Source organism: Solanum lycopersicum, chromosome 3 (genome assembly GCF_036512215.1).
Source record: "Solanum lycopersicum chromosome 3, SLM_r2.1".
NCBI lineage: Eukaryota > Viridiplantae > Streptophyta > Magnoliopsida > Solanales > Solanaceae > Solanum > Solanum lycopersicum.
In genome coordinates, this window is record NC_090802.1 from 3,694,840 (window position 1) to 3,711,450 (window position 16,611).

The window sequence follows — 16,611 nt, forward strand, 5'->3', positions numbered from 1 at the left end:
AAATCACTTAGAAACAAGGGTGACAAACCAAATAAACCATGCACTTGAGTTCACAAGTTACATCTTGCTCAAAAGCAAACACTTTTACATCGTAGAATAATCAAGTGTTTGAGATAATCAAAAATAAAAGTAGGAAATTAAACTATAAGTCGAGGACTTTATATACAAAATGGTATAAATATAATTATTTAATTTACTATCGGGTTATCGGTTAACCTGTTAATAAAAAAACTTTAAATCGTTCAGAACCAATAACTCAATAACAAAAAAAAAATCGATACCGTTATCAAAATCACTAAACCAATAACTTTTTTTATCAATTCGGCTTATCGGTTTCGATTCGATTTTGAATGGCCCTACTTTTTCCTTGCTTAGAATAAAGAGAAAGAAATATAAAATATGTCATCAGGGGTCTATGGGAAGAGAGAAAAAAAAATTGTCAATGTCCTCGATTGCATATAAATTATGTGTTTTGCTTAATTGTCGTGTTTGCTCGACAGACTCATGAATCACGAGTTAACCAAGTCAAACCTTGACATTGAAGAAAACCAAAAAACCGATTCGATAAAAAATTATTTACATTCGATATTTGATATTAAATAAATATATTTGCACATAATTAACAATCGATAGGTGATATGTATCTTATTTTTTGAATTTTTAAATAGTAATTATGATGATTAATTATTTAATTCGACGTAAATATCGTATATTTTTTTGTTATAACAAGCACTCTTCCATCAAATGTGCTTGTTGCCTCCTAATTGTCTACAGTGTCTTAAATTCATCCTCCAATTTTATTGACCATATTTTTTATGAAAAAAAAAAATAAAGGAGTGCTATGGGGTTGGTGGGGGTGGGGGTGGGGGTTAGAGTCGGCAAACACTAAACAGAAATTGTCAAACCTTAATAAATTGCAAAATGTCATTAGTAATATACTTACTAGTAGCTTGCAAAATATTATTTTCAAGTACACGTTACATGCCTTATATTCTGCAATAATTATTTGTTCTCATTTCTTATTACTTGTTTTCACATCTGTCTTTTCCACATCCCTAATGTAGCAATTGAGATTCTTCTTTGCGTCACTTGTGACGCAGAGTCTTTTGGCGTGAGGTATAAGGTATAATAATCTCACATTTGGTTGGTTTTGAATTATTTATCATATTATTTTTTCGACAATGGCGGAATAACTTATCCAGGGATAACTTGTTCCCAACGGAACAAATTCGTTAGCTTTAGAGTCAGTGAGTTGAGAATGAATACAACCAAGCACGAATTGCTTAATAGTTTATACATAGTTAACTGAAAGGATACTCTTTCCAAGATATAGCTGCACTTCTATATAACTACATAAACACAACAGAAAGGAGTAAACAGAAGAAACTAACTTTATCTCCTGAGCATGTCTAAGTCTCAAACTTCTGTAAAACTTCCCATTTTCGACATTTCGAGGCCATTGAGTTCATCAAATTCCCTCAAGTCCCTTTCTTTAGCTTGTAAAGAATGGGGCTTTTTTCACATCAGTAACCATGGAATTCCTAGAGATTTATGTAAACAACTTCGTTTCCTTTCTAACCAAATTTTCGATCTCCCGTGTGATGTAAAGCTCAATGCTGGACCTTTATCAAATATAAGAACCTATACTCCTCACTTCATTGCTTCCCCTTTCTTTGAAAGCCTCAGAGTGTCTGGACCTGACTTCTTTGCTTCTGCACAGAGTACTTCCCAAGCCCTGATCAACCAGCCAATTCCAGAATTCAGGTAAAATCAAAAACCTTAAAACACTACATCCAACTTGCATGTATCTCGACTATTCATCTAGGTACTTGTTGCCTCGTAGAACAAGCATTAGGTACAGGTAACTCTGTCCATCAAAGCTTTGACAGATGATTTTTTTGTCTCTACTAGGATTTGAACCTTGGTTTTCACAAGCTTCATTGACTCCTAAATCACACCGTTGAATGCACTTAACACAACACTTTCTGTTTTGTGTTTTTATTATTGATGAAATACTCTACTTTTCTTGCATACATCATAAACATTAGTTTAAGATTGCTTGACCAGATGAGTTAACTCAGTCTGGTAAGAATTCAGCATTTTTAATGTTTTTTCTTTTGTCCTTTGTAGTCATGCAATGGAGGTATATGGGAGAAAAATGGTAGAAGTGTCCAAAAGCATTGTTGAGGTCATACTGATGAGCTTAGGTCCTGAATTTGAGCGAAAATTCGCATCGGAATTCAAGAACTGTCATGGCTATCTAAGAGTAAACAGCTATACTCCACCCGAAAGCACTGACGATGTACAAGAAGAAGAAGAAGTTGAAGGGCTAGGGATGCACACTGATATGAGCTGCATAACAATAGTATATCAAGATGAAGTTGGTGGACTTCAAGTGAGATCCAAAGAAGGCAAGTGGATGGATATTGATCCTTGCCAAGACACACTTGTTGTGAATATTGGAGATCTATTGCAGGCTTGGAGTAATGGGAAATTGAGGTCATCTGAACACAGAGTTGTTTTGAAAGAGCCTGTGAGTCGATTTTCCATCGCGTTCTTTTGGTGCTTTGAAGATGAGAAACTGATTGTTGCACCACAAGAGATTGTGGGGAAGGGAAATTTGAAGGTCTATAAACCTTTTGTTTGTGCTGATTATTTGAAGTTTAGAGAAAGCAATGAGAAAGGCAAGTTTGAGAAAGTTGGTTTCACTGTCAAACATTTTGCAGCTAAATAGTAGTCTTGGTTACTTGATTTGTAGCATTTTCTTTTGTATTAGTGAGGTTAAAAACAATTATACTATTTTGGTAATGGAAGTTGTTTGTTGTCCTAGTTATGAATTCTATATACAGATACTTCTATTCTTGAGTTTATGTTCTATGTTATCTCCTTTTTTGTATTTGCACTTAAGTTGAGGGTCTTTAGGAAACATTTTCTCTACCTCCTCGAGGTATTGGTAAGGTCTGCGTACATTTTATACCATTAGATCAAATTATCTGCAATAGCAAGCACAACATATTCTAACATAAAATAAGCAACTTGTTTAACATGTTGAGTTACACAGCTAGTTCAAATTCTTTGGACAGTTGTTATATTATAAAATAAATCCTTTTTTTCCCCCAATTTGGCGGCACATGAGTTTGCTTCCACTTAGTTGGTGGCAACTCTGTTATGTTTGACCTTTTGCAGCTTCTAGAGGTCACTAGACACATTCTTGAATGAGGTTTAGTAATACAACAACAAATTCAGTGAAATCACACAGCTAGAGTCTGGAGAAGGTAGATTATATGCAGTATGTATGTCAGATCAACTCTACCTCACGGAAGTAGAGAGGTTGGTTCCAAAAGACCCATGCATGTATTGAAGCAGTTTGAGAAAGAAAATACAAGAGTCGAGAAGACATAGCAAATAATAAAATACACCTTCTCAACCTAGCTGGAAATGAAGCATCTAAACCTGGAAGAAGAAAAAACCTAACAGACCATCAAATGTTTGGGAATATAATTAGTCAACCAAGAGAATTTAGGCAAAATTCTCTTATTGGCAGATAGGAGTCTTTATTTAATCAGTTCATTGGCAGCTGAGGGACCTGTTCTTGGAAGAAAAGAAAAAGTAATGTCACTGATTATTGCAGGGGAAAGGCCAAGTCTTCTGCAGCTAAGAGCCAAAAGTCTATTTGTATGCTACACTTGCCCAATATAGTTGGCAAAAGAAAGAAAAAAATAATAATCAGAAGATTTTGTCACAAACAATGCCAGTAAAGGTACATATAATCGTTACATAAAGAATCAACAAGCATTACAACTTTTCCTACATGTACCATAATAATCAGGAGAACCAACCATAAAAACAGGATTCCTTTCACACTCTCCAGTAGCAGCCCATCGCGTACAGTTCTCATCTTCATCGGTACAATAGGTGTCACCATCTGATTGTAATGGATCCTTTTGCACAGTTATACTTCTCAGATAAAAGAATTTGATGGCATACCACATTTCACCATCAATAACAGGGCATCTTGCATGGGAGCTACTCCTGTCAGGGGATGCATCGAGGTGGACATTGAAGAACACAATTGCATTTCCTTTAGTTGGTCTCAGGGAGTCGCTACTCTTCGTACAGTCAGACAATATCTTATTCTACATCAGGAGTTCAAATAAATTAAAACAAAAGCACAAACAGAAAAGATGTCATTACGAAATTAAAGTACAAAGCACCTCTATTTTACCTCTGACTCAGGGAAGAGGATCTGACCACCCTGTGTCACATTTGATAGATACAAAATGACAGTCGCCATTAATGGTTCGCTGGACTTGAGTGTGGAGTTCATCTCAAAATAACTATAATTCCCCTTTGAACTCTCACGTCCAGAATGCAGAACATGCAATGGCTTGCTGTTTCCTGAAGGCAAGGATGATAGCGGTCAATCATACAACACTGAAAAAGGCAGACTCAAAACCTTCAGTTGGGAGGGGTACCTAGAAAGAAACAAATGGAACTTATATGTCTGGCAATGAAAACTACCTTTTGGCAGAAAGGTCCAAGCTGAGATCCTTTCTTCGATCCTTGAGGAAGTAGGATCCTAGAATTTTTTGATAAAGGTAACATTAGTAGGATCCTAGAATTTAAAGAACAATACAAAGAAACATGTTACAAGTACTGAGTACTGTGTTTTATTAACATAAACTGCTTTCTCAACCAGCAAATTCAGTGAGCATGGAGACCATTCTCATGGGAAGCATAAGCAGAGTTTATAGCACCCTAATGCATCATTACTAATATCTGGAGTCCATTCGCATGGTAAGCAGAGTTTATAGAACCCTAATGCATAATTACTAATATTCCATTTTCATGGTAAGCAGAGTTTATAGAACCCTAATGCATAATTACTAATATCTTCAATTTACAAGACTAAACACTATCTAAATAATACAAATGCTTAGTCACATCTATGCTTTGAAAAAGCATTAGCTCATATAAAGAACCGTGTAGATAACAAGAACTTACCTTTGCATCTACAGGAATACCCATAGTTGGAAAATTCACTGCATCCACAGAAGCATTATCAATTGTGGAGCCATTTCTCATTCCATGCACCTATAAATGGATTCATGCGAAGACACATTTTAGAAACTTTCTAGAGAAAAAGTATAGCAGTACAAGTTGTGAGGCATTGATTTACCGAAGAGATTAAGTGATCAGTCTCTTCTGCTGACATAAAGTCTCTATACAAGAAAACCCTATTTCAAGAAAAAATATTCATTATTCCTCCATAGTCCATACAGAGAATTATTAACCAGGAAGCCAAACAAGCATGCCTTCAAAACACCAACATAACAAAGAAAACTTTTCTTCTTCTCTTTTTGGGTAAACTTACTTAAATGCAGAATTTTGCGTTTTTAAAATTTCTTCACATGCCACCACATATTGAAGAAGTAACAAGGTTAATGATTGAATAGACTACCTGACCTTGGTCGCCACGAGAGTTGAACGACGCGTGAGGGATCAAATCTATTAGAGCGTACAGGATGGCCCGACTGTATAATGGCATCCCCATTCACCTCCTCAGCCCTCAATTCTTTTCGGCCTCTGAAACAAATTGTTGTAATCATGTCAAGCACCATTTATAAAAATCACTCCAAAATTAATGGTTATCATTGATCTTCTTACATTTAATAATTTGCAGCTTATAACTAGTTGAGTAGTATATCTTCTACAGTACAGTCGAAAAATGTCTCTCTTGAAAACCACAACCCAACAAGATAAATCAGTTTCTTTTCCGAACTCCCAATATTAAAAAATATTTTTGACACACTCATAGAAGCTGCCAACTTCTAAGCTCAAAAGACGGAAACTTTTAGGGGGGAAAGAACAGAAAAGGGCACTTTATACTACTCTCAGTTTAAATTTCTTTGTCTTACTTTTCTTTTTTGTTCATTTCAAAAAGAAATGTTTTTTTTCTTTTTTTGGCAACTCTTAATTTAGCTTTCCACATGAACATGTTTAAAACCACAAAATTTAAAGGGTATTTTGGTACATGTTTTCCAATCTTCCTGTTTGGTTGGTCAAAACTCAAAAGGTTTGGAGAACATTTCCTCTAGGAAAAGAAGTTCTTCGAAATGAGAAAAATGACTTTCCTAATGGAAGTAGGAAAACAAGTTCATAAGTGACATTTCAAGTGTATTGTCTCCTCCCCACCCACCCAATTCCCCCAACCCTTGACCATTCCACCCTTGCCACCTCCGAATCCCCCCATTCCACCTCCATAAAGTTTGCTAGATAACATATAAATGCTCTTAGTATAATATTTTCTTTTTAATTACCAAACAAAGAAAATAAGTGAGAAACACACTTGACTTCAAGGAAAACATTTTCCTTCGTAGCAAACACTGTTGGGTATATAGCAAAAATAGATGGAAAATAGAGGAACTTGAAAAGTTGAGAACTTGAAGAGTTGGGAACTTTGAAAAGTCATTTTATGCTTTAATGAAAGGGCATTTGTTACTCATCAGCCATGGAAAGAAAAATACGACTCCTATTATTAATTGTAATGGTTAAAAGGGTTGGAAAGATAGAAACCCTCGTGCCGTCGTGCAAAGTTTCGGTAATTCTGTTTTTCAAATGCAGATTGGCAACAAACACACCCCTTTTACAAGATTCAAAAAGTATTTCTTTACTTTCTCAAAACCAAACAAACAAATTGATTACTCACTTATGAAGACTTTTATGATTATTTCAATCGTACTGCTAAGTAACCTTAAAAACTATGAATACCCATATAAAAACTACATCACATAATGAACCCAGATCAAGATATGTTTTGAATTCAAATATCATGAACAACATAGCGATTACTATAGAGTATTAAGGAACCAATTACTTAAAAGAGCAATAGAAATCAAAGATAATAAAATACAGGGAAATTGGGACAACTTTACTGACTTTTCAGCGAAAAGAAGCTCGGAACAGATCCCCAAAGCCACGAAGATGAAAACCCAAAGAAAGTTCGCCATTGTTGTAACCTTTTTGGGGAAATGCAGAGTTTTACTGACACAGTTGTTCGAATTTCCAAAGGGATCTGTGAAGTTTCGACTCACTCCTACGCCATCTGGAACTTCATGCTTTCGTAATATTCTTATTTTTATCTCGTTGTTATTAGTATTTGTTATTTAGTAAAATTATATAAATTACTAGTAAAATTACCCGTGTTCTGCGCGGGAATTTAATATCATGATATTTATAAAATAATATTAAAATTTGTCATTCACTAAGACTAAAACACTATATTATGTTATATACAAGATTACATACTAACGAATATTAATAATGTAAAGGAAAATGAAACATATTATCATTGATCCTTTATAACATGAACATAAACAAATTACTGTAAAAATATTTATCAGGATCTCTAACATAACCAATGGTGTCGTTGAGCCATTCAACAGGACCAAAGTACACAACTATTTAAATGTGAAGAAGACAAAGAAGAAGAAGAGCTTCAGAATTTTTGTTGTTTTAAAATGAAAGGAAATCCCTCTACTTATAAAAAACAAACGGTAGTGTGAACAATTGTTTGTTGAGTCTTATAGAAAGGTTACACTTATTTAACAAAGTTGCAATTTTTCGAAAAAGTCGCAACACTCGGAAAGGTCAAAACCGTTCATAAAAATTATAACTTTTCATAAACGTCGTAATTTTTCATCAAAATTACAACTTTTCGTTAAAGTCACAACTCTTCATAAAAATCACAATTCTTCATTACAGTCGCAATTTTTCATAAAAATCATAATTTTTCATGAAAAGGAAAAGATAATTTTGTAAATACTAATTTGTGGTAGCACCACATAGACAGACCGAAGGTTCTTTCATATATATATATATAGATAGATAGATATAATTGTTTGTGAGGTATCAAGTTATTGTTTAGAGCTCTTGAACTATATTTTATCTCTAAGATGAAAATTTATAGACTACTTCATAAGTTAAAAGTCTTAATAAATAGTGTAAATTATTGTCCAGGGCATAAGAAATAATGGCACTCATCTTATGGTGCAAAGAAATATTTTCAGCAATGTAGGAATAGAAAATTTCTCATCTTCCACTCGACTATGGGTTTATTTTGGAAAGTTAAACTTCACAAAACTTGTCCTACAATTAATGGATGCAAAACATGCATGCAACCAATCAAAACTCAATATAGTATCAAATTCAAGAATATCGAGTTCCACTAGATCAACATAAGAAACTCTATTGGGCAATATTATTGGACAATTTCTATACACCCTTTTTACAACAATCGACTCACCCACTGGAGTAGACACTATAAAAAATTAATACAAAATATCAAGTAAAATATCAAACTTTATGGCTACTAGAGGTGTAACAAACGATAATGTAGCACCAGGTTAAGTAAGGCATAAACATCAATAGAGGAGACTTTCAACATAACGGTCACCTTATGCTCAACTACTTAGCAATTCTCCATGAAAAGAATCTTCACACATAATAAACTTACAGAAAAAAAGGACTAATAAATACATCCATTTTCCATATGTTCTGTAAGTTCTATAGATACATTGATACAAGCCATTGCTGGCTGACACACCCAAATAAAAAAAAAAAGGACCATAGTGTCAATCAAATGAGATTATAAGAACTATGGTTTAATCAAAGAATGATGAGTTTATAACATTGTGTATCACTGGGATCTTGATCTTATTAATATCTTATGACCTGATTCATCCTTCTCATATAGACGCTCAATCAGTTCATCCCAGTTATCTTTGGTCTTGCTTCTACTTGATGACCCTGGGGATGAATCCCGAACTGATGTATCAGACTGTTCTTCCTCTAGTTCATCAAAAGTTCCGTAATGAGAAGGTGAAAAAGCATGTGGAACAGCCAAGGTGACAGCTCTCTGTAGAGCAGCTTTATGCTCCTCGTTGTGCTCTCTAGTTAATGTCTGTTGTCGCTCCATCTTTTGCTTTGCTGGAATTTCCTTCACATGATCTCTCTCTTGCATCAACTGGATGCACAAAAAATATATGAATGTGAAGAATTGTTGAAAACGATTTAAGCTTGAACACCTACCGTGTAGCAACATAGATACAAACAAGGAGCACATAATAGAACAGAGCAGCAAAATCATTTTACAATTCAATTGGACACAAGATACTAGCTGATCACTAAAAGTATATTCAAGCCAAAACACTCTCATATTTCGAGGCTTAACTAATAATATTTGCGTACGAAAAATGAATTGATTACCAAAGCTTCCCAGAAATATTTAAAGATCTTCTAAATTTATTAATAAGCTATGCATCAATACCAAGCAAGTCAAAGTTGGCTATGTAAAATCCTCTAAATTTTTCCAAAGAGCTTATAAGTTGCTAAAATTCTTCAACGCATCTACAGTCACAAGTACTACTAGTTACAAGAACGCATCAATCCACAGGCTAAAAGGAACCAATAGATGCAACCACGTTTGCTGCTTTAAATTTCACAACTTAGTGCTGAAACAGCTAATAAAATGAAAGGCATGGACTACTTGCGGAAAAAAAAAGTTTAACCAATTTTTATCAAGACGCAAGAGAGCTGCAACTTGTATTCAACCACCCTTAAGAGTGATGAACTTGTGCCAAGAAGGATTGCACTGATAAACTATCTTAACTGATGATGGATAGCTCACAAGTGCCCTACGAGGGTGGATTGGGTACAGACAATATCATTGATAAGATAAGGTGGAGAGCACATGATGTGGATTCCTGAACATATTGGTGCTAGTTTGAGCTTTGAACCATCTCAATTCAAAGTTAGTGCAGCAGTAAAATTTCTGTTTTGTGTCTATTGCGGAATGCAGTAGGCATACGCAAAACCATGTATTTATGGAATATCTATTCCAGATAGCCTACAGCCAAACTCGCACATCTTTAAAAGTAAAAGGACCGTATAAAGTACACAGACAATTTGTTTGGAATTACAAAAAGCCATCAGTAGTCAAAGAAGTGCAGACAACTTACTTCCAGGGCCCTTCGTGCTTCTCTCTCTATCCAGATAATTGCATGATCAGAAGTAGCATTACAAGAGAGAACTATGTGCTCAAATCTCCCATCCACTGGAACTGCAGTCTTCACAACAGGTGGAAATCGTCCACATCTGTTTTAATGGACAAATATGGTACTATATGAATCAGAGGCTGCAATCATGTACCTAATAGTAGAACACTGCAGCGTAAAATGGTATCATGATTGACTGTATTGTACTATGCAAACCATTATGGTGGTCGTTATGCCAAATCTGTCGGAATAGATGCTTTTACTTAAAACAGAAACATAATAGTATTGAACTATAAAGTACAATAAATGGTTCAGATCCCCGCAAAGGCAAAAAACACTAGGTGATTTCCATTTATTCAAGCCTTGGTGGGCAGAGTTACCTGGTAGCTGTGTTGGTGGAAATAGCAGGTACCTGTTAGAATATTCAAAGTATGCAAGCTGGCCCAAACACCACGTCATAAGAAAAGGCTTATTCTACACACCATCATAGATCTTGTTTTCCACATACATAGGCAGGTCCTATTATATAAACAACTCAAGACAATTTCATGTAGCACATCCTATAAGTCTTGAAATACCTAAAAGGTTTCCTCTCGACAATGTGGTAGAGGCGACCTGGGGCGTAAAGTCTTCGTGGATCCTTGAGCATCTTCTCTTCTGAGATGCATGTATCTCTCATGCACCTTAGGCATAAGAGGCATGGTAAACTGCGAAAAATAAATAAGTAAAGGAAAATATATGAGGTTATTTATGAGGACTAAACGTTAGCATGTAAAAAGGGATCTAAAATATTGGACTCTCTACTTAATGACTGCTATACTAAGGGAAGCTCAATGCACTAAAGCTCCTGCTATGTGCAGGATCCGGGGAAAGGGCGGACCACAAGGGTTTAGTATGCAGCCTTACCCTGCATCTCTGCAAGAGGTTGTTTCCACGGCTTGTAGTTAATGACAGTTTAAAAAAACATGGTTCTGTTTCCTTAAATACTATATTGGATTTTCACACAAACATGAAGTTTTACTAAGTTGACTTGGGTTTAAACACAGTGAAGAGGAGATGAACATTGAACAAAACCTGGAAGTAGAAACAAAAAGAGAAGGACTCAAGTTTCCTAGTTGATGGTACACCACCCATCCAGTGCCTCTTAAGATAGTAACTAAATGAGGATTCAGAAGCTCTTATTCCAAATGAGGGATGGTGTAGTGAAAGGTCCAGTTAAGCCGTGAAGCAAGAATGCAAAAAACATGTTAAGCGCTTCTCCTCGCTTAGATGGGGCTTCAGTGCCTTCATCAAGGCTCTAAGACACATTTTTCCTTGACAATGAGCATAATCCTGAAGAAGCGACACCAAATAATTGATATTTATTTTTATTGTAATTTTTTTCAGTTTCTTTGACTATTTGTTACACATATTTGTAATAATAGTCTTGGACTACACTTAAAAATTTGTATTATTTTTTCTCCATTTGTGTCTTCTTCATTAAAGCCAACTTTATTTGCTCTTAAAGTCCAGTGGACCTTACAGTTTTTTTTTTCGTTTTCGCCTTCAATAACAGTATGAGGTAACGGACTCTTGAAAGCAAGTATAATATCAAATTTAACTATGTTTTACCAGAATAGTGACTTGAATATATCTTCCAAAGGAGTTGCTGTCCGTGGCAAGAAATCATCCTATTAAAGAAAGAGAAGATGGAGTTAGATTGAAAAGAATTGCAGCCCGCAAAATGGGAGAAAAACTTCAAAGGCAGACTAAAAGACCAGTAGACATTGATAATTGACATCAAAATAGACATTGAAGATAATGCAAAACATCTGTAACCATTATATACACTAAATGAAGCTCCTTGCTTCAAAGGTACAGATTCCAAAGCCAATAAATTGACCTCCCACTGTAAGAAAGACTGGAATTACACAGACGGAAGAAACGACATGATCTGCTTATTATGCAGAGCGGATGAGACTTGGGAGTTAGCTAAATTGACAAGGCCTTTAAACTACAAAATGCAGAAAGTTACATGCTTCCACACCAAGAGTATCCATCTAGAGTGGTTAAGTATGTTCAAAGTGATGCATGTAGAACTTGCCTGAAGCACAATGGAGTTGATGACATCTGCATATCTCACTGCCAGATTCAGTGACATACATCTAGCTGGTGCAATAGCAAAGCACCTGATTCTTTTCCTATCAATATTACCCAGCTTGTCAAGATTTTGTGCTACCACCATTGTCAATAACGCTGCTACACCTGACCCAAGTGAATGTCCGGTAACTGTTAAGGTATAGTTTGGATATTTCTCCAGCAGTTGCTTCATGATCTCACATTCTGCATTTAAAACCAATCCAGCTGCTTTTAATAAGCCATTGTGAACATACCCACCATCAAATTTCCGTTTTCCCAGCTTATTGTCCAACAGGACTGCATAATCACTCTCCTTCGCCAAATTAAGACCTCTAATAGCAAGAACTATGTCAGCATGATCATGATCCAAATATAAGAGATATGGTGGTGCTCGACCACCGGTATCTGGATAGTTTTTCTTCACAATTAAACAGTCTGGATTAATTCCATATCCTTCAGGTGGTTCCCACTGAGGTTGTCTAAGATCATCTTCGTATACACCCAATATGTATCGGCATAGCCTAGGGACAGGTTCAAATTCTTCAGCCGTGGCAACACTCCAATTTTCACTGTCATGTCCTGCACTATGGAGGCACCGCTTCCATGCCCATCGGGCACAAGCTACACCGTATACACATTCAAGGAGAGGGGGTAAACCACAGAGAACGGACATTATTGCCTATGGCCTAATTGTTAGACTGTTGATTAAGAATGTCCTTGAGACTAACTAGCAGCTAGTCAAAGTCTGCAAGATTAACATAGCAGATAATAAGGATACCTTAATATAAAAGCCACAATGCCCACAACTTAAATCAGTAGTTGACAAACATTCAAACAAATAATCAGTCAATCAACTACGCCAAAATCTCAAACTAGTTGGGGTTGGCTATATGAATCTTCAATATCCACTCTGTTCCAATTGAGCTCATTTCAGATGTAAACTAAGATTTCCTTGAAAGTAGAGAATCTCAGCAATCTTACCCTAAACTAAGAGTACAAGTCTCTAAACAGCCTGAAAAGACTAATTCCTTCAATGAAATTTATATGAAGAATCATTTAAATCCATGAATCTTAAAAAAACTCATGCAAAGATTCTAATTTTGAGCCAAAAATTAAATCTAAATAAGAAAGTTCTACATGCATCAAAAAGATACTTTCTTCAAACATCCATTAATACCCAATAACATAAACCATAAATGGGGAAAATAACAGTACAAAGACAACACCTTTAACACTTGGAACATTGAAAACATTACCTAAAATGGGTCATTCATCTTAGGGCTCCTGAACCTCAGAAAAGCAGAATTTGCATAAAAATATCGACACCCCAAGTAGCAGATTCAAGTGTTGATGAGAATTCTGAAGTCAATGCTGTGGATTCTCACTTGTTAGCAATAGTATATAACCCACAACTGAGGCAGAAATCGAAATGATCAAATGAAATCAGGAGACAGATGTGTACCAATTATTGCTGAGTTGTTGGAAGTCAACTTGGCTTGGCTAAAATATTGAGTATTTAGAGGGCCATGCTCTTGCTCCTTCACGAAAGGGTACTTCTTTGTTGTCCTTTTCTACTCCCTCCTGTTTCTTCTTAAATCTCCAATGGGTTTAACGGAAACTAACAAATCTCACAGAGAAAATTAGAAAAGGGTTAAAGAAACCAAATTTGTGCATTTTATAGTAACAAAATTCATGGTGGTAAAATCTAAGACATCTACTACCACAATTATTATTATTATTCGTGAGAATAGATTGCTTCGTTTCTTTTTTTTTTTAAATTATAAATTGTGAATTTTATTGTTCGTTTTTTTTTTAATTGTAAATTGTGAATTTTATTGATAAATTTGGTGGTAAAATCTAGTGCTAAAGTAGTAATAATATTGTCGGCCATTATATAAAGTATTCGGCCATTATATAAAGTGTTTTCCTTTTTAGCGTCGGTCAGATAAAGTAAAGATCATTATATGTAAAGTATTTTGTTTGTTAGTGTCGGCCAAAGAAAATTAGGTCATGTGTAAAATTTTATTAAAATAGTGTCGGCCACTTATATTGGCCAAGCATGTAAGTTTGATTGTATAAACAGAGAGTTTTTCCCTTATAATAAAGGCAGACTATTTCCAATTAATTCTCTTCTTCACTCTGTCTTCTAAAATCCGCTTCCACCCTAAATACCATTATTATTATTATTATTTGTTTGAATAAATTGCTTCGTTTCGTTTTATTTTTTAATTATAAATTGTGAAATTTTATTGATAAAATTTATATTAAATTGATTTTTTAAATTTATTATATTTTTTATTAAATCAATTTTTACTCGTTAATAAGGTTAAAATTATATAAAGTTTAAATTATATTTTGGTCATGTTATTTAGTTGACAAAATTAACTAAACTTATGCTCTTTTAAATCTAAGTTTCTCTAAAATTATTGATTAAAACATTTTTAAAATCTTAGCTCATGCATATGTAAAAAGGTCTTCAAGATCATAGAGAAACTTTAGTTGTTCAATGATGAGTTGCAAGTCCTCTGTTTATAAAAGTTTTTCCATCTCTAAATTGTGATCGATAAATTTCAATATCTTTGTAATGTGATCTAGATTTTACTCCGCATTAGTAGTGAAGTTTCAACATTGATTCAAAAACGAAAAAAAAAAGCTTTAAAATCGACGATCGTGAGGAGACATAATAAGAGGATATGTTTTCATCATTAAAATTCATAAAAGATGATAATCTTTGCATACGTAAGGTAAGGTAAGGTCTAGCTCCCTTTACTTGTACTTATTCTTGTTGAGATTTTTATTTCTAATCAAAAGCCGCTAGACACTTTCTCTAATGGTAACCACCAATCGACATACCTGCTTCACCTTTGTGATTCCACATTTACATATACATTTTTTTATCGTTTTAGTTTGTTTGTCTTATTTTTTTAATTTTCTTATATATCTAAAAATTGCATTAAAAGTACTATAAATCATGCTAATTGACAACTTAAATTTCATATTAAAAAATTGATTGCTTATAAAAAAAATCGATTGATTCATAAAATTAATCTATTTATGTCACATAAAACGGGACAAAAGAAGTAACTTGTATTGTCTTGATTTGAAAACTACGTATATAGCATTATAAATCTCAATTATTAACAACATATTAACTCTTGAATAACTATTTTTACTACATATCTTGGGACAAGACAAGTAACATGTATTATTTACAAAATACGTAAAAGTATTATAATTTACCATAATTAACGATTTAAAATACTATAAAATCATGTTAAAATTTAACTGACTCTCTAAATTTTATCTATATCACGTAAAGTGAGACCGAAAAAATAATAAATATCAAACTCATGCTAGCACGGACACTTATATATAGTACTCCTTCCGTTTAAAAAGAATGACCTAGTTTGACTTGGACCGGAGTTTAAGAAAAGAAAAAAGACTTTTTAATCTTGTAGTTCTAAATTAAAGTTATATCAAATGTACCAAAACACTCTTAATCTTGCGGTCTTAATCATACCAGGTGAAAAGCTAAAGTTAAAGTGTTGCCAAAAAAGGAAAAAAAAACTTCTTTTTAGACAAACTAAAAAGGAGATATGGACATTTTTTTTGAAACGAATAGAGTAACGAAATAAATGTAGACTGTATAGCATAGATCTATAAGTTTCAAATAAATAAGATAAAGTTTTGATTTTAGACTCAAATTTCTTATAATATGCAACTGAAATAAGTTCTTGCTAATGATAAAAAAGAAAGGTTGAACGTCGAAGTTGTTCTTATTTTATTGAAGAAATCTGGACCACGCAAACAATGTATCAAAAACGAGGTGGGTTTGACCCTACTAATATTTATATGATCCCTACCTACCCTCAAGAATATGTTGTTTTATTTATGAGAAAAATTCTGAAACATTAATATTTTGAGCTCTTATTATAAAGTATATATTATATATTAATGAGTTGACTAATTATCAAATGCAGGGATAGTTTACTTCTCAAAATTTGCGAACAATGTATGTATTGACTAGTTCTGTTCAATTATTTTGTATTCATTCGCTTTATAAAAAAATAGGTATAATAAATAAATAAGTAAATTTTAGAATTAGCATATATAAAATTATATTAATATGTTATAGCTTGTATAATTATTCTTCGTAGTAAATTTTATATTTGTTATGAAGCATTAGATTTGTATAATCACAGGTAGTATCAGCGAACACTAAAGAGAGAACCGGGGCAAATTTGCTTCGGTTAGGATTCGCCTTTGGGGTCTGGCCGGTAACGAAACTAAAGCTTCATACGGGTCTTACTTCTTTTTTTCCAATAAAATCCTTTTTTTTTGAAAATAAACCACTAATCCGCCTTAGGTACTCTTTTAAGTCCGTGTAAGGCGGAGGGAATGAAGGGACCTGCAGGAGGCTGAAAAGCCGTAGTGCGCT

At 34.1% G+C, this 16,611-nt stretch overlaps 3 protein-coding genes across 3 annotated transcripts; 1 reads left to right on the top strand and 2 right to left on the bottom strand.

Annotated features, from left to right (window-relative positions):
* Positions 1-1,270: 1,270 nt before the first annotated feature.
* On the top strand, positions 1,271-2,870 carry LOC101255664 (gibberellin 20-oxidase-like protein). The gene is made up of 2 exons (XM_004234362.5): positions 1,271-1,764; positions 2,131-2,870. The coding sequence occupies exons 1-2, from the start codon at positions 1,406-1,408 to the stop codon at positions 2,732-2,734; spliced, it is 963 nt and encodes a 320-aa protein (XP_004234410.1). The 5' UTR covers positions 1,271-1,405; the 3' UTR covers positions 2,735-2,870.
* Positions 2,871-3,672: 802 nt separating this feature from the next.
* LOC101255367 (probable prolyl 4-hydroxylase 12) lies at positions 3,673-7,146 on the bottom strand. Its single transcript, XM_004234361.5, has 7 exons — positions 6,940-7,146; positions 5,467-5,586; positions 5,180-5,237; positions 5,005-5,094; positions 4,522-4,579; positions 4,226-4,398; positions 3,673-4,136 (listed from the first exon to the last, which is right to left on the bottom strand). The coding sequence occupies exons 1-7, from the start codon at positions 7,008-7,010 to the stop codon at positions 3,786-3,788; spliced, it is 921 nt and encodes a 306-aa protein (XP_004234409.1). The 5' UTR covers positions 7,011-7,146; the 3' UTR covers positions 3,673-3,785.
* A 1,291-nt stretch (positions 7,147-8,437) lies between these two features.
* LOC101255065 (uncharacterized) lies at positions 8,438-13,974 on the bottom strand. The gene is made up of 7 exons (XM_010319312.4): positions 13,636-13,974; positions 13,430-13,544; positions 12,139-12,918; positions 11,667-11,725; positions 10,634-10,762; positions 10,020-10,155; positions 8,438-9,025 (listed from the first exon to the last, which is right to left on the bottom strand). The coding sequence occupies exons 3-7, from the start codon at positions 12,844-12,846 to the stop codon at positions 8,699-8,701; spliced, it is 1,359 nt and encodes a 452-aa protein (XP_010317614.1). The 5' UTR covers positions 12,847-12,918; positions 13,430-13,544; positions 13,636-13,974; the 3' UTR covers positions 8,438-8,698.
* Between the last annotated feature and the right edge of the window lie 2,637 nt (positions 13,975-16,611).